Source organism: Gekko japonicus, unplaced genomic scaffold (assembly GCF_001447785.1).
Source record: "Gekko japonicus isolate JY-2015 unplaced genomic scaffold, Gekko_japonicus_V1.1 scaffold1189, whole genome shotgun sequence".
In the NCBI taxonomy this organism is placed as follows: Eukaryota; Metazoa; Chordata; class Lepidosauria; order Squamata; family Gekkonidae; genus Gekko; species Gekko japonicus.
This window is the reverse complement of record NW_015172592.1, coordinates 134,302-160,537: the sequence shown is the minus strand read 5'-3', so window position 1 is coordinate 160,537 and position 26,236 is coordinate 134,302. Positions and strand designations below refer to the sequence as shown.

The 26,236-nt window shown below is 40.3% G+C and overlaps 1 protein-coding gene across 2 annotated transcripts in view; it reads left to right on the top strand.

Annotated features, from left to right (window-relative positions):
• The window catches only part of AUH (AU RNA binding protein/enoyl-CoA hydratase), a 52,823-nt gene that overhangs the window by 4,511 nt on the left and 22,076 nt on the right, over positions 1–26,236 (top strand). Inside the window, exons 2-6 of one of the 2 annotated variants that reach the window (XM_015421529.1) lie at positions 2,652–2,719; positions 3,261–3,348; positions 8,412–8,498; positions 12,705–12,797; positions 15,786–15,842. In XM_015421529.1, the coding sequence (XP_015277015.1) occupies positions 2,652–2,719; positions 3,261–3,348; positions 8,412–8,498; positions 12,705–12,797; positions 15,786–15,842 (393 nt within the window). The remainder of the gene's footprint in view (positions 1–2,651; positions 2,720–3,260; positions 3,349–8,411; positions 8,499–12,704; positions 12,798–15,785; positions 15,843–26,236) is intronic. The other variant, XM_015421530.1, reaches the window with a different exon arrangement.

Genomic DNA, 26,236 nt, shown 5'->3' with positions numbered 1-26,236 from the left:
TAGGGTTCAAATCCACTCCAAATATCATGTGCCCTTTGAGATCTGGAAAAACAGGAAAGGAAGCATGGCTATTCCAGCCATATCAGTCAGACATCAATACAACTCATTTGGTAGAGAACAGCCTTGGGCCTCTCCCACATGAGGGTCCAGATCTGGTGTGTGTTTCAGGCTCTGAGAAAATTTTTGTGCAAAACTGAGGGAAAAGCAGGGAATAGGGCAAAATTCATAGTCAGCAACAAGTGAGAAGGCAGGATTAGAATCCACATCTAACGTAGTGGAGAGCAGTCCTCTAACCATAGAGTCAACTGGGAATTCACAGGAAAAAAATGAGGCATTTCCAACCATCCTTTGGGCTATATTTTGTGACTGTATGGGGTACTATAGAATAAGTTATAGTTGGCATGCATGTTGACCCCAGCTGAAACCTTGCATGTGGTTAGCTACCAAATAGTCCAGTAAGGAGACCAAAGGGCAACAAAGGTTTAAACCCAACTACTGAGTAAGGGCTGTTCATACTGATTGGCTGCTGCAGACTTTGGTCATGTTGCTTAGCACCTTCCTGAGTAGCCCATTTCTCCACTGGTCTCTTGAGGTTTTTGGTGTTCTGCATCACAGCAGTCTCTGTTCTCCATCTCTCTTCCTTGTCATGTAGCCTGTACGGGTTATCACATATTGGCAGTGATCAGGGGATTTTGAGTCAGGAGGAGGTTGGGTATAGATCCCTGTCTGTCAGACCATGTAATGATCTGGGCTGTGCCATCAGAGGCCTACTAGGCCCTGGGAGCCTGGCTAGCAGTAGGTGAGGCTGGGCCTACAATTCCCAGAAGCCTCTGAGAGGTTTTGGAGCCCAAATTGACCAATAGGAAAAGAGGAGGGCTTGGAATAAAAGATCTGGAGCAGCAGGAAAAGCTGTTCTTCTTCCCAGAGGGCAGAGCCAGAAGGAAGGCTGCTGCAGGGAAGAAACCCTCATCCTGAGGGAAGGCTGAGTAGTCTAAGGCCACTTGAGATAGTGAGCTAGGGACAGTATATATTTAGACACATTAGGGCATTTGATTTCTTTTCACCCACTTACTGTTACTATTCCTGCACCTTGTTGTTTGACCTCCTTTAAAATAAACCTTTGTTGTACTCTGCCTGGTCCTCACGCCTATTATTTGGCCAAAAAGGAGGTCTGAAGGTCTTGGGAGGGTGCTCTGGGCCTTCTCAAGGGATCCTAAATCCAGAGTGATGGCAGCGTCAGGTGACACCCCACCTGAGCCGTGACAGACCCCAATAAAATAAACACAGTTATAAAACAATCCACAGATTTATTGAACAGCATCAGGAATGTAGTTCCAAAAGGAAGTCAGTTGAATTGGGTCGTCAGTATTATTAATAAATTACAATAACTTCATTTATAGCCCACCTTTCTCACTGAGACCCAAAAGTGAGTTACAAAATCAGAAACCATTCGACTAAAGATTTCTAATAAAACATAGCATAATAATGGTGGTAGCATTACAGAATTGAAAATAATGCAAACAAAATACTGTCTAAGGTGACAAAACTGTTTAAGGCTTGACATTGTGTAATGCAGGAAGGGTTACAAAGGCAAAAGGCATTGCATTGCAGAAAAAACGGTGATACATACAATAAACATTGTGATAGACTATGGTACTATCCCTTTATAATAGTGCCCTTCTGATGATTTCTGTTTTGTACATTCTGTGCTTCTGAGAGCTGCAGTGACAGGAGAATCGCAGGTAACAGTTGTCTCGATCAGTGCATGCCCATGACAAGTGCAGCGGTGCTGGTCCTGTGACTGGCCGGTAAACAGCTTGAATGGTGTAGGACCCAGGGCTAGCAACCCCACAGCAGAGCAAGTAGATGCATTTTGATCACTTCAGCTATTTGTCCTGTTGTAAACTAAGCAGATGCTTACACAGCATTATGTTGTGAACGTAGTCCTTCCTGGCCTCTACACTAGTTAGAAGGCTGCCATGAACAGCCAAAAGAGAGACAAGGACAATAATGATTTGTAGTAACAGAGAGCATCAAGCTTTCTGCACATAAACTACACATTGAAGAGAGTATTTGTCTTCAAGTTGCTGTGTCTCTTACTCTCCCTCTTGCGATTCTCATACAGTCAGATTCACTGGTATTTCTCTCTTATAAGGAGTTGGAACTCTTGACTTGCAGGGTTTTTTTGGTGTTTCTTCATGTGGATCTCATTCTGCAAGGCAAAAGGGCTCATGGCTGGCAGTGGTAATTGTTGGGGGGCTGATAGTCAAGCAAAATGTGGTTGTGGGTCTGTTTCCCCCACATGTATGTGGGATTACAGCTTTATGACATTGTGTTGTTGTTTGGTGATGTTCTGGTAGCATAACTCCAGGTTGCCCCCCCCCATGTTTTAATAATCTCACAAACAAAAAACAACAAAGGCTTTGGTAGTTGAAGTGTTTTTCTGGTAACAATATATTTCCTTACTAATTTAAACAGTTATTAATATAGGTCTGTGTCATTCATGGAAATATTCTGTTTACATGCATAATAAATAATATATGTAGATCAGGCTACATTTTTGCATGTGGGTATCATGCAATTTTGAAATTATGGCACTAAACCTCTTCATACAGACATTTGAATAATCTTTTTTTTCCCCCTGTGTGCAGGAATTGTAGTACTTGGAATAAATAGAGCACATACAAGAAATGCACTTAATAAAAATGTTATTAAAACGGTAAGTGGATAAACCTTTCATCTTTTTGATGTAGTGATTAGGAGTGTGGACTCTAATCTGGAAGAACCAGGTTTGATTCCTGACCACTCCACATGCAGCTGCTGGTGTGACCTTCATAAATTCTTTCAGAGCTGTTCTCTCAAGGGCAGTTCTCGAGAGAACTCTCTCAGCCCCACCTACCTCACAGGGTATCTGTTGTGGGGAGGGGAAGGGAAAGGAATTGTAAACCGCTCTGAGACTCCTTCGGGTAGTGAAGGGCGGTGTATAAATCCAATCTCTTCTTCTTTTTCTTTATGAATGTAGATGTTGAAGATAAGTGTATGTAGATGTTGTAGTGTATGTAGTAAGTGTATGTTGTAAGTGTATGTAGATGTTGAAGATAAGTGTGGATGACACAGAGAGTATTTCATCTTTCTGTGTTTATAACTCTGAGGATGCCAGTCACAGTTACTGGTGAAACGTCAGATTCTACAATGCCAAAACCACGGCCACACATCCCGGAAAATCTACAGCAACTAACTTGCACACCCTTTTTCTGTAGCTATCAAAAGTTCTGGAAGCTTTGAAAAGTGACAAAAAAGTACGGACAGTTATATTCCGAAGTGAAGTTCCTGGGGTATTTTGTGCTGGTATGCAAATTTTAATGTTACTAATTTTAATATTACTATGCATTTGGAAATCTGTGATCGGTTGAAATGACTATCCAAAAGCTGTTTCAGAAAATTCAGCTTTTGGGAGAAACTTCTATATTAAAGAAATATCTGCTATTCTGTTTTTAAGGTTTTGTGAAGTAAATTACTTCTGTTTTTCTTTTGTTTGTATTTCTAAAATTACCCTATGATAAGATGGACAGACCTTTTTGGAGAACATGTGTCATCTCGTATACATCCATTCTGTCATAAATTAGTCAGAATCTTTTGTTAAACCCAAATGCTGCTTTCTGAAATTCCCTGTTATTTATGGACCAAAATATATACTTAATAAAGATCAGTAGTATAGGAATAGGTTAAAAATATATGCCTGCAAGTTTTTGAGGCCAAGGACTGTATGCCTAAAGTACCTTCACTATTTCGAATATAGGAAGGATATTGTAGGATACAAGATTTTCATGGGCTGTGGTCACACGGAGCATTAGCCACACTACAGAGACGGAAGATAGGTGGATTTTCCGGGCGCGATCACAGCACCACATCTGGGAAGCGTAGAGCTCCCGTGCCGAGCCTGAGGCGTCCCGCCGAAGATGCGGGGTAAAAAACTAGTATCTCCAAGGTACTAGTTTCCGGAAACCGTGGGGCAAGGGCGGGCGCCTGATCGCGTTTCTGGTGGTAGGTCGTGGCATCCCGCACCCGCCCATGTCCCGTCGCGAAAAGGTTTTTGTTTTTTCAAGTCTCCACGAGATGCGCACAAGCGTTTAAAAACAAACAACACAGCCCCCTCCTCTTTTTCGTACCCCCCCCGGCTCGGCCTGCTCGAGAGGAACTCTCTGCACTGGGCGGCAGAGGTGGAGGTGCAGGGGGGGCGTGGTAGGAGGGTGGTCCGGCTGAAGCTCCTCCTGGAGGGGACTGGACGGAGGACACAGTTTGCATTTCTCTGCAGCCCTGGAAGGGGTTAAACCCGTGGAGCCTTTTGCTAGAGAGGCCACTTCTTTGCCGCGCCGCAGGACTGTCCTGTGATCAGCACCTCCCCCCTAACCACAGGACCTCAACTGGATGTCTGATCGCGCATTCGCGTGTTATTTTGCTCCAGGGCAAACAGCCACGCTCCTCCCCCCCCCTCGCATTTTCCTGCCCGTGTGACCTGGGCCATGGTTGTGTATATTGATAAACAGTTATGCTTTTCAGAGTCAAAGCATTATGACTCTCACACATACTTGCATTACTGTCATGCATTTTGAAGGTGAAATAAAGGTGTGGCAAGAGCCTGAAAGTGCAGTCAATTTAAAGTCTCTTCGTGCTTGGATTAACTGTTGTGATATGTGTAAGCAAACCGGAGAGTGAAACAAATAATACTGTATACACTCTTTTTCTGTTAATTTCCTTGCATGTTTCAAGAAAATAACAGAAGACTGTTCTGCAGCATGATATTAGTATAACATTTGAAGCCCATATGTTTAACTTGTGGTCTTAACCATTTTAATGGTTTCTTTTAATGGCTTGTTTTATATCATATTATTTTGATTGTAAGCTGCCTCAAGAAGAACTCTATGGAGATGGCATAGAAATAGTCCAAATAAATAGCTCTGCTATCTTTATGCAATACATGTTTGTATTTTATTCTACTATTACAGTACCAAAGAACTTATTTTTTTTGAGTTAATATAATGTGGATTTATATTATAAGGGCATTTTTGCACCCTTAATAGCTCTTCTAATGGCAATAGAAGTTATACTTTGAAAAACCTATAAAGGAGAATTAAGGAATTGCTGAAGCAGCTTTTACTTTAGTCTGTCTTGACAGTTGGAATTTTTTGTCTTATTAGACCAGTGGTAGCCAAGATTCTTAAAGTTAATAAACAGATGCATCATCGTCCCTCTGTACCCTCCTCCCTTTCTCATATTCAGCCTTCTTGCTTTGCCAGTTATTTATTCTTTTCCACCACTGTTATTCCACCAGAAAACCACTTGCTTGCTTCCATTTCACAATATTACCAGTCTGACCACTCATCATGTCATCTTTTGAATTTGTTTCCCCACCTTAGGACTTTGCTTGATTATATTTATGGATGAATTGTAAGCACCAGATTGGTAATAGTTACTGTCACAGAAGCTATTTAGCCGAGGGGCTAGAAGCCATTAAAACCATATGACAAGCAATGAGACTGAAAACTGCTTGATTTGTGCTACATTTGATAACATGTTTGCAAACAATATACAAGCATAGATGTGTGAAATGAAGAACGGGCAAGAAGGGATAATAGCAACAAACTTTTATGTGAGATCCTACAAGGTATTACTCTGTCCCCCTTTTTTCATTGTGTGTATAAAACTGATGGACTGCTTCAGGAAATTTCATAAATGTTAGGAAAACCTACTTTGCAGTTAACGTTCATCCTGTCCAAATCTTTCCACCTTGGTGTGCCTTGAATTTCTAGTTGTGGTGGACAGGACTACATTTGAGCTAATAAACTGAAAGTAGGTGTTTCCCAAACTGATATGTATAACTATTGGAATGACAAGAAATTGTCTTTTTTTCATTGCTTGAGTTTTGGGTATTGCTACAATATTAGCTGTAGAAGTTCCTGATGTAAACACAAAAGCCAAGAGAGCTCACAGCAGTAAATAGCAACTATAACAAGAGCTGGGGAAAGTTTGTAACCTGATGGGGGTGAGGTTAAGGGCCAGTTTCACTTTATATACTGAAGCATTCCACACAAAACTTTACCCTATTAAATACTTTATTTTCTATTAAACATTGGTTGTTCACCTCCATCTGTGACTTGTCTTTCCAGTCAAATATCCATGAAAAAAAAAAGGATTTCTTACCTTATAAATAATTACACAAATTTTCTAGCAGGGTCTCAAATAAGAGTCCTTTAGGGAACATTTAACACAGCTGCCAAACCTTTAACCTAAACTTGTGCCCCTTGTAACTGATTGTAGGCAGTTTAAAATGAGAGAAAGAGAGAGAGGCCAGAGTGTGGGATTGGACATCTGTGGGAAGTTGCCTCAGAGTTCTCCCTTTCTCCCCCTCTAAAGCCACCACACAGAGATTGAGCAAAAAAGCTGGACTGGATCCAACTGAAAGCTTATTATCATTTTGCATCAGAATGTTTTGTTATATGACATAAAGTGTGAAATTTTTGTCGTTGCTTGATAATATGCAAAGTTCACATCATTCCAAGGTGGTGGATGAATTAATTTCTCAATGGTTTCTTTCTATACTGGTTCCAATAGTCAATTAAATGGGGCTTTTTAAAGCAACACTGAAATTGGGGAGAAGTTAGGCAAGGATTATAGGCTGGTTTTTGTTGTAGTGATGACAACCAGGGTAAGCCCTATATTTATATGCTACTTTTGTCATAACTTTAATAAAATTTATGAGATACTCTGAAGGGGTTAAGATAAGGTTTTGTGGTAGCCATATTGGAAGATATTGTCATTAAAATATGAAAGCCTGAAGGCTGAAATATGAATCAGGCTTCTAAAATTCTAGGCTGGCTCCTAAAGCTAAAGAAGATTTGCCAAGGCTTGTTGTAAGACAAATGAATGTACATAAATACCTGGACTACCGTCTACTTAGTCAGACCACTGTTCCTACTAGCTTGGCATTATCTGTGTTGATGATCTGTGACTCCAGGGTGTCAAGCAGAAAATGGTATTTCTCAATACCTACTATGTGAGATTTTAACTGAAGATGCAGGGATTGAATCTGGAACCATAAGAGTGGGATGTGTGTGCTCTGCCATTGAGCTACAAGCTATCACCAAATGGCTGCTGCCTCATCAGCAGAGGTCATTTCGGGGGGGAACGCAGCTCCCCCGGGTGAGGTGCGGGGGGCGGGGCACACAATGAAGCCCCGCCCCCTGCTTCCGGCCGCCCTGCTTCCAGCCCTCATTCAGCCAGGAGGAGGCAGGAGAAGAGGGAGGGTAAGTTGCTTCCTCCCCGCCTCTCCCCACCCCTGCCTGCCTGGGGCCAGGGAGGGCCTTGGCGGGGCTTCCTCGCACTCCCGCCGGCCTTGCAGGTCCACCACTGGGCCCCTGATGTCAGGGTGTGTGGCATATGCTAATGAGTTATGCTAATGAGTTCCCCTAGCTCTTTTTCTGCAAAAAGACCCCTGCTCATCAGCATATTTTATTGACGTTTGTGCATGGGCAGTGTGTTTGTCTTGAGCTGTTATCATGACTCAACCAAAAGTATGGTGGCAAGGGGAAAGAATAGGACTCCTGATTGCTGTACTTAATGAGTGTTGCTCTGTGGAACTGGCATTTACATTATAAACTTCTATAACATATAACTTCCATTGTTTTCAGTAGGCATTTACAAACTCTTTGTTTAGGCTTTCCCCATGTGATTTGTCATCTCCTTCCATTTTGTTAGCCCATTGCAGAAGGTGTTCGATCTTACAAACTTGATTAGGAGATGAGAAACACCTAATGAGTTTATGTTGTTCATCCTCTTTCTTCTACTTCCTTTTACAAACTGGCACCTTCCTTTGCTTTTAAGAGGTAACCATGATGCAGAATTATATCACCCAGACTTTTGAACTATAGTTGTAGTATGTTTGAAAAATATGGGGTGATCTAAGCATGGCTAGCTTTAACACTGGTGCAGATCATGTGACACTGCATTGTGTTAGCTCCAGAAATAGTAGGGAAGAATGAATGGATGTGCCATGGTGAAGAGACATGGGTGAATTAAGTCTATAGGCTCCTGTTGATCTCCTGACCATGGCTGTTGAATGTAAACTTTATTTTCACTGAATGGTTGTGTCACATCCCTCCTTAGATTATAAATCTGTATAAGGTTTCTATTCTATTTAAATGCTTAATAAATTACTTGCATAAATATTTCAGTCATTACATAATAAAATTATTGTAGAAAGATTATCTGCTGTTAAATTTAATTGCAAACGCTGGTTTGATTTTCTTGGAAGTATGAACAATGCCATTATGATTAATGTAAGCTGATATGTTAATATTTTAGAACACTATTAAAAGTTTAATATTAATATGTCCATAAAACCTCACTTGTAGGTGCTGACCTTAAAGAACGAGCTAAAATGCATTCTAGTGAAGTAAGCTCTTTTGTTTCCAGAGCAAGAGCAACTATTAATGATATAGGTAAGTAAAGGTCCCTGATGATCTTAAGCACTAATATCTGGCTTCAAGCTTTTTTTCCACTGTGAAGTATCCAAAATAGCAAACATCTAAATATCAAATATCTAAAAATGGATATTTGGCCTTCAGTAAAAAAGTATCTCATCCTTTACAACTATTGTGTTATTTAATTCACTGATACATTACTTAATTTCAGAGCACAATTTGTGATACATATCCAACAGGGAATGTGAACTTTTTGCTCTGTCATTGTATACAGGTTATCAAAATTCTCTAGCACTCATGGTAATTATGTTGCTAGTATATTGTGCTAATCTTAGTACTACACCAGCTTTTTTTTATTAAGAAGCAAGCACTTATGAAAGGCTAATGTATTCTCTTGATAGGCAGTTATTACAAGAATGGGATTTACTTTCCCCCCCTTCTCTATTGAATTTACATACTAGTTTAATATACGTAATATTTAGGCCTTCTTACCTGGTGAAAATTGAAATGCCATATACATATAAAACAACTGTTAAATAACACTAGTTTCCCTTTTTAAAGCCTGTATTACGAGATTGTGGTGCTGGTGGTAGAAAGTGCCATCAAATCACAGTTGACTTATGGTGACCCCATAGGGTTTTTAAGACAAGAGATGTTCAGAGGTGATTTGCCATTGTCTGTCTCCACGTCACACCCCTGGTATTCCTTGGAGCTAAGTATGCCAGCCCTACTTAGCTTCTGAGATCTGATGAGATTGGGCTAGCTTGAGCTACCCAGGTCAGGATTTAACTTCCCCATCTAAAACATAACAATTGATAATCTATTAAATATGCTTTAGTAACCTTTGTGTGGGTTTTTCTGGTTGGGATTGGTTTAGGTCTCTGTTTTGGAGCAAGAACCTCCCTATTTAGTGCCCTGAATACTACATGCTGGGAATAAACAAGGGAGAACTGTTGCCCTCGTCTCCTTTTTTGTGTGAGGTATCTGGTTGGCCAGTATTTGAATTGGAGCCCAGGAGGGCTCTTAGGTTCTTGTCAGCAAACTAGGTTTGTAGATTAGCATGTGCACAAAAATGAGCAACCAACATCCTTACCTGAATTAAAAGGAATGTAGCCTCAAATCATCTGAAAAAAACCAAATGTTTTATATTTCATAAGTATCTTGAAACATTTCGTCATCTTATTGGCATGGAACAGGGGTCACTGGGGGTGTGGTGGGAGAGGTATTTGTGAGCTTCTTGCATTGTGCAGGGGGTTGGACTAGATGTTTGATCAGCACAAGTCTATGCTTCTTTGATTTAAATTACTAAAATGGAAATCATAATATTATGCTAATAGAACATCTTCTATGAACATAATCTGATTTGGATCTCTTGCAGTTGAATGCCAGTCTTTGTATTAAAATATTTAAGAATCCCTGGTGGTATCCCTGTGGATTTTAGTTAAGAACTTTTAATGTTTTGCTTTTATTATATTTTACTTTGTAAGCTACCATGGACAGGTTCCCTGGAGAGGTGACGTAAAAAGTTATTAAACAACTTAGCAGCCTCAAAACAGTGTTGTATGTGGGCAGCGTAAAATGAAGTGCTCAGGTCACTTGACTCCTGCCCATGGTACTTAATGAAAATGTGCAAACATTCACTTGGAGTTTAGAAATCAGTGTTTAGCCTTGAACTGTAAGCCAGATGTATTATAGTTTATACCGTTTTTACCAGCAAGACATAAGATAAATTATCATATCAATCTTCTGAGATAAACAGGAAGTCTTAAGAGTCACATTTCTTTTTAATATTTGCTGTTGGATGATAAATTCTTTACTCCGAAATGAATTTAGTGGAATTTATTTCTTAATCACTGTGCTCAGGATTTTAACTTAATCTAATACGCATGCCACCCAGAAGCCCCTGAGAGTTCTGTATACAGTCTTCACTTAAAGCTCTAGGATTTAATCCCCCAAAGTTTTTGTTTTGTTTTTAATTTCAGATTTTTCTGCACCCTGGGACTTACTTCAGATTTGTAGAAAGAATCCCCTTGGTTTGTCCCTAGCTGCATTTTGCAGTTCTATCAGTCATATCCATTATGGTGCAGTTTGGAAATTGATAAGATATATTGATACAAGGGACAGAAAAGTGTGTGATCTATAGCAGTTTGAGGCTGAGCTGAGTTAAAACCATGTGCTTGTTAATCTTTCCTGTAAAAAGGATGTAAGAGACAGACTGGTAATTGGAGGGATCATGTGTATCCTGTGTGGCTTTTTGACAAGGTTATGTAAATTATCTTAATGGGAGATAGTAATTTCCGTTTTGCAAGAATGCATTTTCTTCAGTAAGGCTAATTCTCACTTGTGTATTTCTTTTCTGGAGTATAGGTTAAGTATTGAATAGCTGTTGGAAGTGAGCTATTGGATTTGGAATGCTTTCTAAGAATTTTATTTTCTGCTGTCATTCACAGGTGGTGGAAGTTGTTTCAGTACTTCTGATCTGTATACTTTCTAGAAATCAATGTCTAATGTTGTGCTGCTTTGTACTTTTCCCCGCATGGTTATTTGACATACCTAATTTTTGTTGAAATACTAGCACTATGCTAAACTTTAATTGGATATAAAAAGCAGCATTTGTGCTGAGTTGCAGGCTACAGATTAGAGACACTGAGAGATGAAATATATCAAAGTCTGTTTTGTTTAGTATGACATTTCTGAAAGTAGAGAAGCATAGTTTGCAGCACAGGAACCCCAAGTTTAGAATACAAAATGAGCAGCTATCTTGCAACTTCCATTACTGAAGGAGGTCTGCATTTGTGTTAAAAAGTACTTGGAAGACAAAACATTAATGCAGTAAACTATAAACTCGAGTAAGATCATATTAATTACGGTACTGGTGCAAAAGGCATACTTGGAGGACATGGGAGATAAAAAATAAGGCCAAGGCTGATGGTGCAGAATCAGGTAAAATATATTTTATTTTTTAGTTAAATTTCCAAAAATCCCCTACACGTTTTGCCAACAAGGTTTTGTCAGGGGAATCTGTTCGTCTTGCAGTTGTTCTTCCAAAAGGATAAAAGTACTTGGAGGCCAGCCACATGGATTTTTGAAATACATTGTAAAAATCAAGATGATAAGCTGCATATCATAAATGACAGCTTTGTTATTTCCCTGGTACACCAGAATTTGTTAATATTTCTTTTGCAAAAAGTGTCCACACACATTAAAAATACAAACCAAGATAAATATTTTTGTGTCCATGGGCTGACACCTCACATAGATTTTTGTTTTTGTCTTGCTGCTTTCCAGCACGCTTTATGATTTACAGCTCCTTTTAATTAAAATGTAATTTAAATTATTCTTTAAATAGATGTTGACAGTTTACCCAATGACCTGTGAGATTAATGCTGTTTCCCATACTCAGAAGCAAAACAGGTGTTCGTGTTTTTAAGTAGTCAAGAAAGCTGACCTTGCCCTGACCTGGATAGCTCAGGCAAGCCTGATCTCATCAGATTTCGGAAGCTAAGTAGGGCCAACCCTGGCAAGTTTGGGATGGGAGACCTCCAGAGAATTCCAGGCCCAGGAGGCCAGAGGCAGGCTATCAAGCCACTTTTCTGAATGTCCTCCATGCCCCAGTAGGAGTCGCCAGAGGTCGCCATGACTTCCAGGCATGGGGGCGTGTACATGTGCACACACACACACACACATACAAACCCCTCTCCACAAAGAAAGCTGATCTTTTTCAGTTCAAGCTCATGTCTTTTCCAGTAACCCTCTGAAGTCAATAGTAGCCAACTATTTATTAACTTTATTTTTAAAAAGAGTTACTGTTAGCAAACTTTCACCTCTGCTCTTCATACCTCCAGGTCACTTGGATTTGTGTCAATACCGCTTGGCAGATCTAAGACTCTTCAATTACTTATGCTTATACACAGGCCCAGGGATGACTATTTATTTGCAGCTGCTGCTGCTTACGGTAAAAAGTGCAGATTGATAAAAGTCCATCTTGAAATTCAAAATTATTCTACCATTTATTTTTGCATTGACAAAGATTTCTGGAACATCTTTGCAGTCAGTTTAGATTACCATTGAACTGCTGCATAGAAAAACCCAGGCAGCATAATTTGTCTGTGGAAATAGTAATTCTGCTAAATCAACAGTGGCAAAAAAGCCATGATGTTTAAATGAAATGTCATTGAAACTTTCAACATTATTGTATTGTGAATTCCTGCTTTTTCTTTTCAGCTAATCTTCCAGTGCCAACTATTGCTGCCATAGATGGCATTGCACTAGGTGGTGGCCTAGAATTGGCTTTAGCCTGTGACATTAGAGTGGCAGGTAAGGTGTAATTTAATGAAGCTTAGAATACCACTGTGTAGATGGCAACATCTCCTTTATTTTTTTATACTTTTGTTTGTTGAAACTACTGACATTTGCTTTTTATTAATTATTGTACCTTGGCTCTAACAAGAGTTGGTCCCTAGGGTGCTACTGGACTTGAGTCTGTTGTACTGCAGTCCAACAAGGCAACTCCCTGAAACTTACTGTTTACCCTTTGCCATTTGACTTCAATTTGATATACTACATCCATACATGACTGAGCGATTCACATCTATAGAGGCCTTTCTTAACATTGTTAGAAGTTTAAAATTTTGCAGTTCTTTGAACTGGGTCAGTTGACTGACCAAATCTTTTTTGATTAGTCAAATGGCTAACCTTACTTTGGTATAACTTGTAGCTTCATTGATAAGTTATTTTTGGAGAGAACCTGGAATGAATAAATCTAGTTCTGCACTTTGTTATTTGTAATCTTTGTCACTGTAGGTGCAGGTGTTGATGAACAAGTCAAATGATAAGGAGATGGGAGGAAGACCCCAGTAATAAAACTTTTTCCCAGAAAATTGCCTGCTGGTTTTGCCACAGGTGAGCTAGCTGAAAAACCACCGAGAACCTTTACATTGTCCACTGGTTCTTGAGAAAAAAAGAACATAACAAACAGTGAAGAACTAGAGATGCTAGTATTCACTGCTTTGTTTTCTCCACTTCACGATACACTATACGAAAAATTCTGCTCCCATCTCCATTTGTTTCTACCACTGATGTATTCTACTACTCTGTCCTCCATAGCAGTGCATTTAAGGACCACATAGACCATTTTAATAAAGTTTTGTTGGAAGGGAATGTTTCTGTTTTAAGGACTGGATTGTTCAAGACAACTTAAGGAAACTTGAGCACACATGTGCATTTGGAGAGAGATGTTTGTGCAAAGGAGAATGATAGGGCAGTAAAACACAACAGAATTTAAAGGGGTTTTAATGAATTCATTTCCCACCTTCTTTTGTTTCCTTAAACCTTCTGTGATTTGGTGGATTTGCAAATCCTGTGGTAATATTTAGTGATATATTTTGTATAGATATTTGTAACACACTCTAAACCTATAGGATGAGACAGATTATGAATATTGCAATTAAAGTGTCATCTTATTCATTTATGCAATATTTTGCTCTCAGGACTCTGCAAAGAAAAGTCTATTTGAGAAGCTGATTTGATAATTTATTATTTAAGCAGAATATAGTTCCTAGAATCTGGTTTTATTTCTCAAATCTCTACTATCCCCCCCCCCCCAGTGTAGATGGGACTATCTATATTTTTGGGTGGGGGGTTGGTAGCAGTGAGCATATGAGAATAAAGTAGGCTGAGAAATAGTGATTTGACTAAGATCTCTCAGCTTTATGGTTAAGTGGGGATTTAAACCCAGCCTATATTCCACACCTCATAAAGGTCTTGAAAGAATCATGAATAATTGTTTGCATGTCTTTAAAAAAGAATGTAAAATAATTGTGGCAATGTCCCATGTGTACCAGGATACTGATTGTCACTGGTCTCTTGACCACTCCTTTCCATTCTGTCCAGGGGGTTGGACTAGAGGACCCTGGTGGTCCCTTCCAATGCTTATGTTTCTATGATTTTATACACACACACACACACACAATTTTACTATCCAGTTCTCTATTCAAAACTTGGCCTGTTTTGTTATCAAATATATGGGGTGTGGCATGCCACTTCAGCTTTCTCTGAGTTGAATAACTTACGTGGCAATTGTGGCAATACAGTCTCTTCTTTTGTCCTGTGGATTACACTGTCACATGAAAATTATGGCAAAACAGACATTTAGAATTTACTCCTGCTTAACTTTCCCATACTGTATTTGTAAAGAACAAAAGTTCACAAAAGCTTTGTGCTGAACAGTATCATATAAAAATTCTTTTTGTAGGGAGTTCTAGTTGGGCTGTTCCTGTATGATAAACTAGGTGGTATTCACTCTGTGGCTCACAGCCACATTCACATCTACCATGAGCCAAAAGAGTTACATGTACTCTCATCCCTGGCATGATATTTGCACTTCAGGAAATCTCACAGTTTACCCTTCCTTTGGCAGCAGCTGCTTCAAGGGGGGAACCAATTGCCAGCCACAAGACCCACTGGGCAAAAGGCCTTGCTTACTTGAGTGCCATGTTGGAGAATCATGCTCACAAGAGCCACGGGTGACTCCTAAGAGTCACTGATATAACTATTCTAGTTTAGTCGATGAACTTACAGGGTGAAGATAAATCATTCTGTAAAGCAAAGAGTTCCAGGACCAGTAGGATTCTAAATATATTTATTGTGATAAAGTATTAATAAAGCTGAGATTGTTGGGCAGAATAGATGACTGGTAGCCAGAAATTTCTTGAATTTCAGTTTGCAGCATATACCTCTAGACGATCTCTTCCAGTTGATTGCTAGAGAGAACACATCTTAACTGTTACCCACATTTAAAGGTTGTCATGATTTTTTGGAAACCTATTACTGTATTCATAAGTTACTATTTTTTTCATAAGTATTCATTTCTAATAGAAGGACTGGATATACAGGGTAACGTACAAAGTGCTTGGGTAACGTACAAAGTGCTTGCATCCCCCCCCCCCTCGCATATATATTTAACGGTATATTCCTCCTAGGGAACTTGGATAAATTGCTGTTTCCTCTGGGGGGGGGGTGTTAATGACATTTTGGTGTTTTTTGTATAACAAATGCTTCTAGGTTATCCTACATCAGTTTTCCTCTTGTGTGAAAATTGATCTGCTATAGAACCTGCCTTGAAAGGATATATTTGCATTCTGTTTTTGTACTTGCCTCCGTAAATAAATGCAGGGTTTGTTATTAACATTAGCCAGTACAGCATAACTACAGCAATGGTTAGCATACTTTACAAATGTTCCTTTTTATTTTGTTAACATGATTAATGTGGATTTCACAAGAACAAATTCTTTGGCTTTTTTTTAGTGACTTCTGCAAAAATGGGTCTAGTTGAAACAAAGTTAGCAATCATTCCTGGAGCAGGTATGAAATTTTCTTAGTAATGTTATTGATTTCATTGATGTTAGTGATTTTTATTGCTGATACATTAAATCTCTTTAAAATTAACAATGTATTGTAAGCAGTTGCCTTTGGAAAAAAATTAAATTATCTCTGTAGTGTTTAAGCAATAATAATATAAGCTCTGGAAATCACTCTAAACAGATTCCTTCAATATGGAGAAGCTACATAGGAAATATATGTTGGGAGAGAAGCTGGCTTTATTTGAGAGTGCAAGGAAACATATTGATGTGAAAGTGCTATGTGAACAATATCAGCTTTAGCTTTTTCTTAACCACTAATGTCTTTGTGAGAAATTTAGGCTGTGTTTATTTTTTAAGATAGAATGAAAGCATAGGGATCTGACCACAGTTCATATATTTGTGTTGATTCCGTCGATGAAGATCATTTATATTTAAACTTAGAGGACTGGCTTTCGAAAAATGAGGAATTTGTCTGAATTCGCCAGTCTTATATGGAAGCAGTCAATCAGTACATGGGAATTCTGGCACAGCTCCCTAACATCACCTACGATCACCCACACAACACAACAAGGGAAGGAAGACAGTACCCTTTGTTTTTGGGGGACTCTTGGAAACTCTACACGTGGAGGCTTAAATTGGACACACAGGAAAGGAAACATAGCAATTTCAGTCATATCCCCAGGGCCACAAACACAAGAGATATTCACGGGTATAGTGTACCAAATGAAAAATAAATCTCTATGAAATAATTACTAAGAAAGGATTATAAGGTTTACAATGCCTGTAATAAATAATAGAAAGAGAAATTCAACATATCATAACACACTATAACCCAGGTTACCATATAGTCATTCCCTTATGAGTATGTTACATCCAAATCTTCCTGTGGTCTATGTTGCTTCCAAATCTTTCTGTCAATATCGAAGTTCTTTGTATAATAAAGTTTCTTTGCAATGGGGGGAAAAAACTTGTAAATGTCTCAATTCTTAAGGATGACAAAACTTGTAAATTTCTTGATTGCACACACAGTATACTTCTTCACCGAATACCTTCTCCAAATGACATTACACATGAAAGACTTGTAAGGACCAAATCATTCTATCTGACAAAGTCTGCTAGCATCTTGATTCATTTCACACAGTATTTTATCAAAGATGGAACATATCCACGTAACAATTGCATTGAGTCTTCTCATCCACAATAAATGCCCTATACATTCACCAAGGAACCATCTGTTGTAACAAATGTATCCCCAGGGCCTACAGCTTAGATGGTAGGGGAAGCCCACGTGGGAAGTCCAGGGTTTCTCCCATGCAAGTGCTTAAGTTTCAGGATGTAGAGCAGTCCCCAAAAGGCTAGGCAGATCTAGGGACAGAAATGAGAACACACTGCAAGATATTCTCAGAAGCAGGGGTCGTTTCGTAGAAAAAGAGCTAGGGGAACTCATTAGCATAACTCATTAGCATATGCCACACCCCCTGACATCACCAGAAGTGTGTCATAAGGCCACACCCCCTGACATCACCCGAAGTGTGTCATAAGGCCACACACCCCGTCCCCAACGGTCCCGGCCGCCACCGGCCTTGCAACTCTACTGCCGAGCCCCATGAGGGGCCTGGCGGTGGACCTGCAAGGCCAGCGGGAGTGCGAGGAAGCCCCGCGAAGGCCCTCCCTGGCCCCAGGCAGGCAGGGGTGGGGAGAGGCAGGGAGGAAGCAACTTACCCTCCCTCTTCTCTTGCCTCCTCCTGGCTGAATGAGGGCCGGAAGCGGGGCGGCCAGAAGCAGGGGGCGGGGCTTCGTCATGTGCTCCGCCCCCCGTACCTCACCCGGGGGAACTGCGATCCCCCGCGATCCCCCCCAAAATGACCTCTGCTCAGAAGTCACTGCTTTCTTTCTCCTGGTAGCAAATCTGATAAACAGGGCTGAGGGGGCTCACATCCCAACAAGGGGGAGGCTAGGAATGAGAGAACTCACCATTTAGGCAGCAATAAGTTGATTAGCATGGAAGTGAAGGAAGAAGATGGACTAGAACATGCACCTCACACCCTGCAGATCATTCTTTTAATTTCATACAAAAGAAAATTCTATATTGTGGGCATTTAGAATTGTCTGTTGGGCCTAGTGTTTAAACCAGACATGTATACCAGAGCAAGTAAAACTGCAGATGAGGCAAGTTACTGCACTGTTCTGGAAGTGGTTCCAGGTTCCATTGAGGTTTTGCACCATCAGACCCAGCTATTGTTGATTGCTGCCCCATTCACTAATATTTTTGCTTATCACTTTCCCAAAGCAGCCATCCTGCATTGGATTCATGAGGTTCATTATCACTACCTGCTTCTGCTCATCCCAGCAACCTTGTTTTCTGCCCCCCGCCCCACTGTCACCCCTTTCAGGTAGCCTCCATTGTTTTGTATAACACACCAGCAATGATCCAGAAGGATTATGAACATGGAGAAGTCTGGCCTTCTGCCTTGGTAGAGAATAGCTGTGCAGACAATAGACAACGTTTTCAGACCCTTTCCTGTGTGTGTTTCATGCTGAAGCCAGCTAAGTTTAGTTATGAATAGGGAATAGGGATCAATGTCTGTTTACCAAGCCCCGGTAAAATAAATGCAGCCATGAAAAATCCAAACATTTACTGGGCAGCTTCAGTAAAGAAGTTCTGGATGCAAGTCATATGAATGGGTTTGCCAGCTCTTTTGGTGTAGGAAGGCTCCTCTGTCTTTGAAAGCTGTTTTGGCAGACTTCAGAATCGTAGTCAGAGCTGTCCCTTTCAGCATTTAACCATGGGAAGGACAATTGTGATGGGGAAACAACTGCTAATCAATTTGAAATGGAGCAGGAACAATTACTAGAACAGCTAGAACAGGAGACTTGGCTACTAGATGCACACAGATTGCCGTAACTTGGTCACAGAGTCCATTGAGGCCTCTATCCCATTGGAGGTCTGCTTGAAAAGACCAAAAAGAGAGACAAAGGCCGAGTTCAGACTGGCAGTTTGAAGTGGGAGGGAGTCGTGGCAAAAAAGACCCGGAACAAACTGTTCTGGGTTTTCCCGTTCACACTGCAGCTACTGATGCAGGAGCATACCGGGAGGAGGTACAAGGGAGCGTTCACACTGTTGGCCCACCCTGGCTGTAAGGTGTGGCTTTCTTTTTGGTAATCTGGAGATATGTGCTTATGTGCATAAGTGCACAAGAAAAACGCAGCTTTCGGCGTTCACACTTTGTTGGTGTGGGATGGACAGGGTTAATCGCACTTTCCAGGGTTTGATACCACTTTCACCTGGTATCTTTTAAACTCGGGAGGGAAGCGTTACGAGACGGGTTGAGTACGGCTGGGGAACGCCGTGCAGATGTGCCTGTGTGAACGGCCCCTTTAATCTGGTTGTGAAACGTTTCTGGCTCGTGCCTATATCGGGACAGACTGCCAGTCTGAACTCGGTCAAAGAAAGTAATGCATATTGGTTCACAGTAGCATTCAATAGCAAGTGGGCTCAGGAACTCAGAGCATTATGCTCTTCCGGTTCCTATATTTTATCCAATCTTATTTGGGTTCCTGCTTGATGAAATTCACATGTTGAGAGATATTATAGTCACTGAGCCAATACTTATCCATCCCTTATACAGAGTTGCATTAGATTCGTTGGTGTAGTTTGATTGGGCTATTCCATGAGGCTCTAATCCTACAAGGTAAGAGATCCTGAATGTGTTACAAACAGTACTAATGGTGGAGTGGTTGATAGTTGCCTATGGTTGTGCTCTCTACTCCCCCCCTCCATGTGGGGTTAACTGGCATGACATTCTGTCAACATTGGGGTGGCAGTCTACTAGCATACTTCTGTAGGAGGCAGCTTTCTGCTCGGCATAATTTCTGTATAAATATCATGTGCCCCATGAGTGGGAGACACCACTAGCAACTGTTGAGGGAGGAAGGAATGTTGATCCAGTACACAGTAGGTACATGCTGTTGTGTGAGTTGGGAGACATTTGCAGTAGTCATAGTTTAAGGCGGGGAGTAGGATGCATTGTCCGGTTGTTACCAATTAAAGAACAGTGTATCCAGGTTGATGTGTACCTGTATGGTCTCAGAGCAGAGCAGTGAATACAAAGGGAGCACTATGCACAAACAGCCAAAGTGCCCTTTCTCCAGAGCTTTTAATCACCAAAAAATCTGCCCATTTTGAGTCTGTTTGCCATGTGTCCTGTTATCTGAGATAAGGCAGGACTGTTGAGGTTCTATATTCCCCCTTGTAGAAAAAAGATAACAGAGGTCAGAACATCTTGCTCCTAACAATACTCCCCACAGTTATTTTGGGGGCAGTCTACATGCATGCATATTATACTGTATTTACAGTTAACATGGTTGATTAAACATTTCATTTTCATTTAATTCATTCCAATATAAAATAACTCCCAAGACCCATAAACGAACCACTTGTTTTATAATTAAAACTGCCATCCATCCAGCTGTGTGCACCACATGTGCTGCAAACCAAGAGAGCCAGTTTGGTGTCGTGGTTAAGTGTGTGGACTCTAATCTCGGAGAACCGGTTTGATTCCCCACTCCTCCACTTGCACCTGGCTGGATGACCTTGGGCAAGCCGTAGTTCTGATAACAGCTGTTCTTGAAAGTGAGCAGTTTCTGTCAGAGCTCTCTCAGCCTCAACTACCTCACAGGGTGTCTGTTGTGGGGAGGGGAAGGGAAAGGAGTTTGTAAGCCGCTCTGAGACACCTTTGGGTAGTGAAGGGCAGAGTATAAATCCAATCTCTTCTTCTTCTTCACAGGAAATAACAACTCTTAACAGTAGCTATTGGCTCTGAGACTCAAAGCCCAAATAGTGAAAATAGTGAAAACCAACCAAGTCTTGGCTGCGGTCACACGCAACATTAGCCACGCAAGAGATACGGAAGACAAGCGGAGTTTCCGGTCGCGATCTCACCAGCACATCTGGGAAGCGTAGCGCTTCCGTGGCACAACTGAGGCTTCCTGCCGAAAAAGCGCAGCAAAAAACTAGTACCTTGGAGGTACTAGTTTCCAGAAACTGCGGGGCAAGGGCGGGCGTCTGATCGCGTTTCCGGTGGTATCCGGCGCCCGCCCATGTCCCCTTGCGGAAAAGGGGTTTTTTTCCCCCCACGTCTCCGTGGATGCGCACACACACCCAACGGAGCATGCGCATTCGTAGTGTACACAAAAAAAGAAAACCAGTTCGCCGCGCCGCGCGCTTCTTCATTGCGTGCAGGCGTGTGTTGTGATCGGCACCTCTCCCTTGCCATGGAACCTCCACAGTACCTCCACAGAACCTCCACAGTAGGTCTGATCGCTTTACTGCATGTTAGTTTGCCCCGGGGCAAACAGCCACACTTCTCCTCTGCAGTTTCCTGCCCGTGTGACAGGGGCCCTTGTTGGTTTTTAAAGTGCTACTGGAGTAGAATCGTATTCTTCTAATGCAGACTAATGTGACTGTGCACCTGAAACAGTAATGGAAATAGAAGAGGAAGGTTTGCTTCCCCTAGCACTGATCATTATGTCTGCAAAAGACCTTAATATTGGGATGATTGTAATGTTAGTGAATGAACCTACATAAGCAGTTACAAAGTCTGCAGCTGTAGAAAAGAGCAAGAGTCCAGTAGCACCTTATGACTAACAAAATATGTGGCAGGGTATGAGCTTTCGTGAGTCACTACTCGCCTCTGACTAATGAAGCTCATACCCTGCCACATATTTCGTTAGTCCTTGCAGTGCTACTGGACTCTTGCTATTTTCCACTGCTACAGACTAACAGTTACCCATCTTGGAAAGTCTGCAGCTGTTGACTGCCTCTCATGAATTGTGGAATCTTCTGGATTTTAAATGAGTAGCTCCATGTCTCCCCTCATCAATTTTCATTGTTCAAATTTGGACAGTGTTGTTGATGAAGGGTTTGTGATCTAAATATTTCATTTTGAGATAATAAAGTTATATTGATAATTTAGTGCCTATTTTTCATATGTAAGAATATGAAGGCTTTGTGTTATGCTGAACTGGACAAACCAGTATTTATTGGCACCCCAGGATGTTGAAAACTTAGTTATAATTTCATTTATAATATTTGCTAATGTTTGTTTTATGTTTCTTTTGAATAATATGGCCTCAAGAGAAATTGCTAATAGTGTAGAAAGCAGATGTTTGAACAGCAATTCTTGTTTCCAGATAATTAAACAAACTGTGCAGAGTGTTAATGGAAAGAGGTAGATTAGTTCTGCTTCTGTAAATTAAGGAAAAATCTGTTTTATATACACGTCCTTTTTTCCTTAAGTAAAAAATAAATTGTCTTCACCAAGTGAATTTTTTTAGAATTAACTTGATAAGTATTTTTAGTAATGATGCTTTGGAAGCGCACTGTTAAATATTATACAACAGTTTTCAAAAAAAATTCAGATTACTGTCATATGTTGGAAAGTATAATCAAATGTTTAACATCATGATCTGTCACTCAGCATGGTGAGCTCTTCATAGACTAGGGGCGTGATCCTGAAATGTTAGATGTATGTTGCATTAGAGGCTTTTTTATTGGATCAGTTCTTACAGCAGAAAACAAAAACACCCTTATGGCACTGAAAACATTGAACTATTCAGTCATGTATTATTGTACAGATGGAAGGAAATATTGCTGGAGACCAAGATAACTCATATCATGGTAGTCCCCATTATTATGTATGGATGTGAAAGTTGGATAGTAAAGAAAGCTGATGGGAAAAAATGACTTATTTGAAATGTGGTATTGGAGGAGACTTCTACAGATATCTTGGACTGCCAAAAAGACAAATAAAGGGGTTTTATATCAAATCAAGCTTGAATTCTCCCTAGAAGGTAAATTACTAAACTGAGATTATCGTACTTGGGTTATATCAGGAGAAAACATAACTCACTGGAAAATACAGTAATGCTAGGAAAAGCTGAAGGCATAAGAAAAGAGGAAGACCCAACATAAGATGGATTGACTCAGTCAGGGAAGCCATGGCCTTAAGTTTGCAAGATTGGAGCAAGGCTGTCAATAACAGAATTTATGGAGGTCATTAATTCATAAGATTGCAGTAAATTGGAAGCAATTTAACATAAATTGGAAGCAACTTAATGGCATTAGTTGTGGGAACTTTTGCTGTACCTCCCAGATCCTATTTTTATAGTCTAACCAGTACACCACATTGGCTCAAGGCTCCCCCCCCCCCCCCGCCCTGCGAAAAGTCTGGCCAAGTTGCTAAAGTTGTGCAGTAAGAGGTCACTCAGATGAGTTGTATGGTGGCCACCCTGGGCCCAGCCACATTATACAAGTTGTGCAGTGGCTGCCACTGGGCCCAAGCAAGTTATGTAGTATCAGAATGTCCAGTAGCCACCGCTGCACCTAGGCAGTGTTTGGTGAGGCTGTGTTCAGTGAAGCCTTCTCCCAGGTAAATGAGCTGCAGTCTTAGCTGGCGTAGAGTAAGCCTAATTTGTATTTATCAGATCACATTTTCCCTGTATCTGCAGGCAATAGGGCATGATCTCTTGAGAAGCTGTTTGTTCTGCTGACATCTGTGAGTGCTTTTGTATCTATAGTGTTTTATCAGCAGTATTGCTAAAGAAGAATTATTTGTGGAACAATCCAATCTTTTTGCTTTACTGTTGATTCACAGTAAATTTTAAATCAGATTTTTGCACAACAAAAGGATTCCTGCATGCTATTTTTTTAAAAAAGACTTGGCTTTTACCTACTAAATTCTTCTTTGTCAGGGAAACTGGTATCTTACTTTTTATCAACATGCTTCTTGTAACATGTAAGTAGGATCACAGTTGTAATTCTGACTTAAACCTTAAATAATTTGGATGAAATTAATAACTATATTTGTGTGTGTGTGCATGTGCTTCTGTATGTGTGCTACATGGGGAGGGGGGAGAACTTTAGGAACCCAAAGATTCTCTCAGATCCATTCATGTTATTACAAGCCATGTTTTTTTTTTTTTAATAATAGATCTTTATTTTTCCAGACAAACATACATTCACTCACATCCCATCACCCACAATCTCCCTTCCCAACACCACTACAGATCTCCGACCCGTCAACCATTTAAAGTAAAATTCCCTTTCTTATTCAGCCACTTATAAAACGGTGACCATACGTTCTGAAATACAGTATTCATCTTTCCGCTAACTTTCTGCGTTAAACAGTCCATTTCTGCAACCTCCAATACTTTCATTATCAGATCTTCTTTAGTCGGTACTTGTTCGGCCTTCCAAGTCTTCGCAAGTAATATTCTTGCAGCTATTATCACATGTAAAACTAAATATTTATCATTTCTTTTCCAGTTTTCAGGTAAGACATTTAACAGAAAAAGTTCAGGATCTAAATTAATTTGTTTTTTGGTTATCTGAGTTAACATCGATTGTACCTCCCTCCAATATTTGCAAACCTCTTTACATGACCACCAAACATGGAAATATGAACTCACCATTGTCTTGCACTTCCAACAATTACCATCCAATCCATCATATATCCGTGCTAATCTTTCAGGGGATAGGTACCAACGATGGAGTACCTTATATACATTCTCTTTAAGTGCTGTGGCCTTTAACCATCTTATGTTGACCCATATTTTTTGCCATTTCTGCCCATCAATTTCATAACCCAGGTTTCCCGCCCAACTCTCTGTGGTAGCTTTCATAACCACTTCTCGCATCTCTTGCCTAAGTAGGAGGGAATATAACTTTGATATCATCTTTAAGTCCTCTCCTAATAAGATTTTATCTAGTTCTGTTCTCTCAAGGGTAAAACCTATTCGTTTATCTTTAGCATATTTCGAAACTAACTGATTTTTTTCCCACCATGAGAAGCGTAAACCACCGGCCTCCATATCTTGTTGCGACTTTAGTTCAGCATTATTATCAAGTAAGACCTCATATGTCACTGTTCTTACCCCTGACACTAGATGTGGTAGCATCATTGCCTCTAGGGGAGCAATCCAACTCGGTATCTTGCTATAGAATTTTTTTTTGATCTGATTCCATACATTTAATAGACAGGATCTAATTAAATGCTGCCTAAAGTATGTAGACGACCCTCCAGTTAAGGTCAAAGTTGAGTGCCAACCTGTCAATAAATCAAAACCTTCCAGGCATAACAGTCTGGTGTTTTTCAAGGTCACCCATTCTTTAAGCCAAGTTAAGGCCGCCGCTTGATAGTAGAGTTGCCAATTTGGCACAGCTAATCCTCCATTTTGGGGCTTCTCTTGCAAGAATTTTAATCTGATCCTAGGTTTTTTGTTCTGCCAGATGAACTCTCTGACCAATCTGTCTAACCTTTGAAAAAATTTAGCATTTCGTAATACTGGTATGGTTTGAAATAAAAATAAAAACCTTGGCAACACCGACATTTTAATAGCCGCTACTCTGCCCATCATTGAAAGCTGTAATGATGACCAATTTGCTAATTGCTTCTTCGTGTAATCCAATAACCTTTCATAATTATCCTGGATCAAGGAGCTTGTTTTATTTGTAATAAATACCCCCAGATATTTAAGTTTCTTTACCACTTTAAACTTTGTGCTATCTTCAATTATCTTGATGATGTTTTCTCTACAATTCTTTGTTAAAACCTTAGTTTTCGCATTATTAATTCTAAATCCGGCCAGCTGACCGAAACTTTCGATAGTATTTATTAGAGGTATTACCGAATTTGTCGGATCCATCATCACAATTGCCATATCATCGGCATATATCTGTAGTTTATACTCCTGAGTTCTAACCTTAATACCTTTTATGTTTTCTTCATTCCTGATAGTCTCCGCTAATCCCTCAATCACCAAAATAAAAAGTAATGGGGAAAGGGGGCAGCCTTGACGTGTGCCTTTCCTTATTTCTATTGTCTCTGACATGTCCTTGTTAATGGTAATTTTTGCCTCTTGTTTCTTATATAATAATATTATTCTGTTTAAGAACTCCTCCCCACATCCCATCTCTTTTATATTTTCTACCATATAATCCCAGCTGATGTTATCAAAAGCCTTCTCGGCATCAAGGAAGACTACAGCCAACTGCTTATCTGGGTTTAATTCCCCATATTCTAAAACATCTAAGATCATCCTGACATTATGTCTCAATTGCCTTTTGGGCAAAAACCCTGACTGATCTGGGTGAATCAAATGCTGCAACACTTGTCTCAAGCGCTGTGCCAGAATGGATGTATAGATTTTGTAGTCGGTGTTCAGCAGAGATATCGGCCGATAATTCTTTATCTCCCTCCCATCCGTATCTTTTTTATGTATTAAGGATATCACCGCTGAGCCCCAAGAAATTGGTATTTCCTTTTTTCCCTCTGACAATACCCTTTTCATCACCAAACTAATTTCGTTCTCGAATGTGACATAGAATTCTGACGG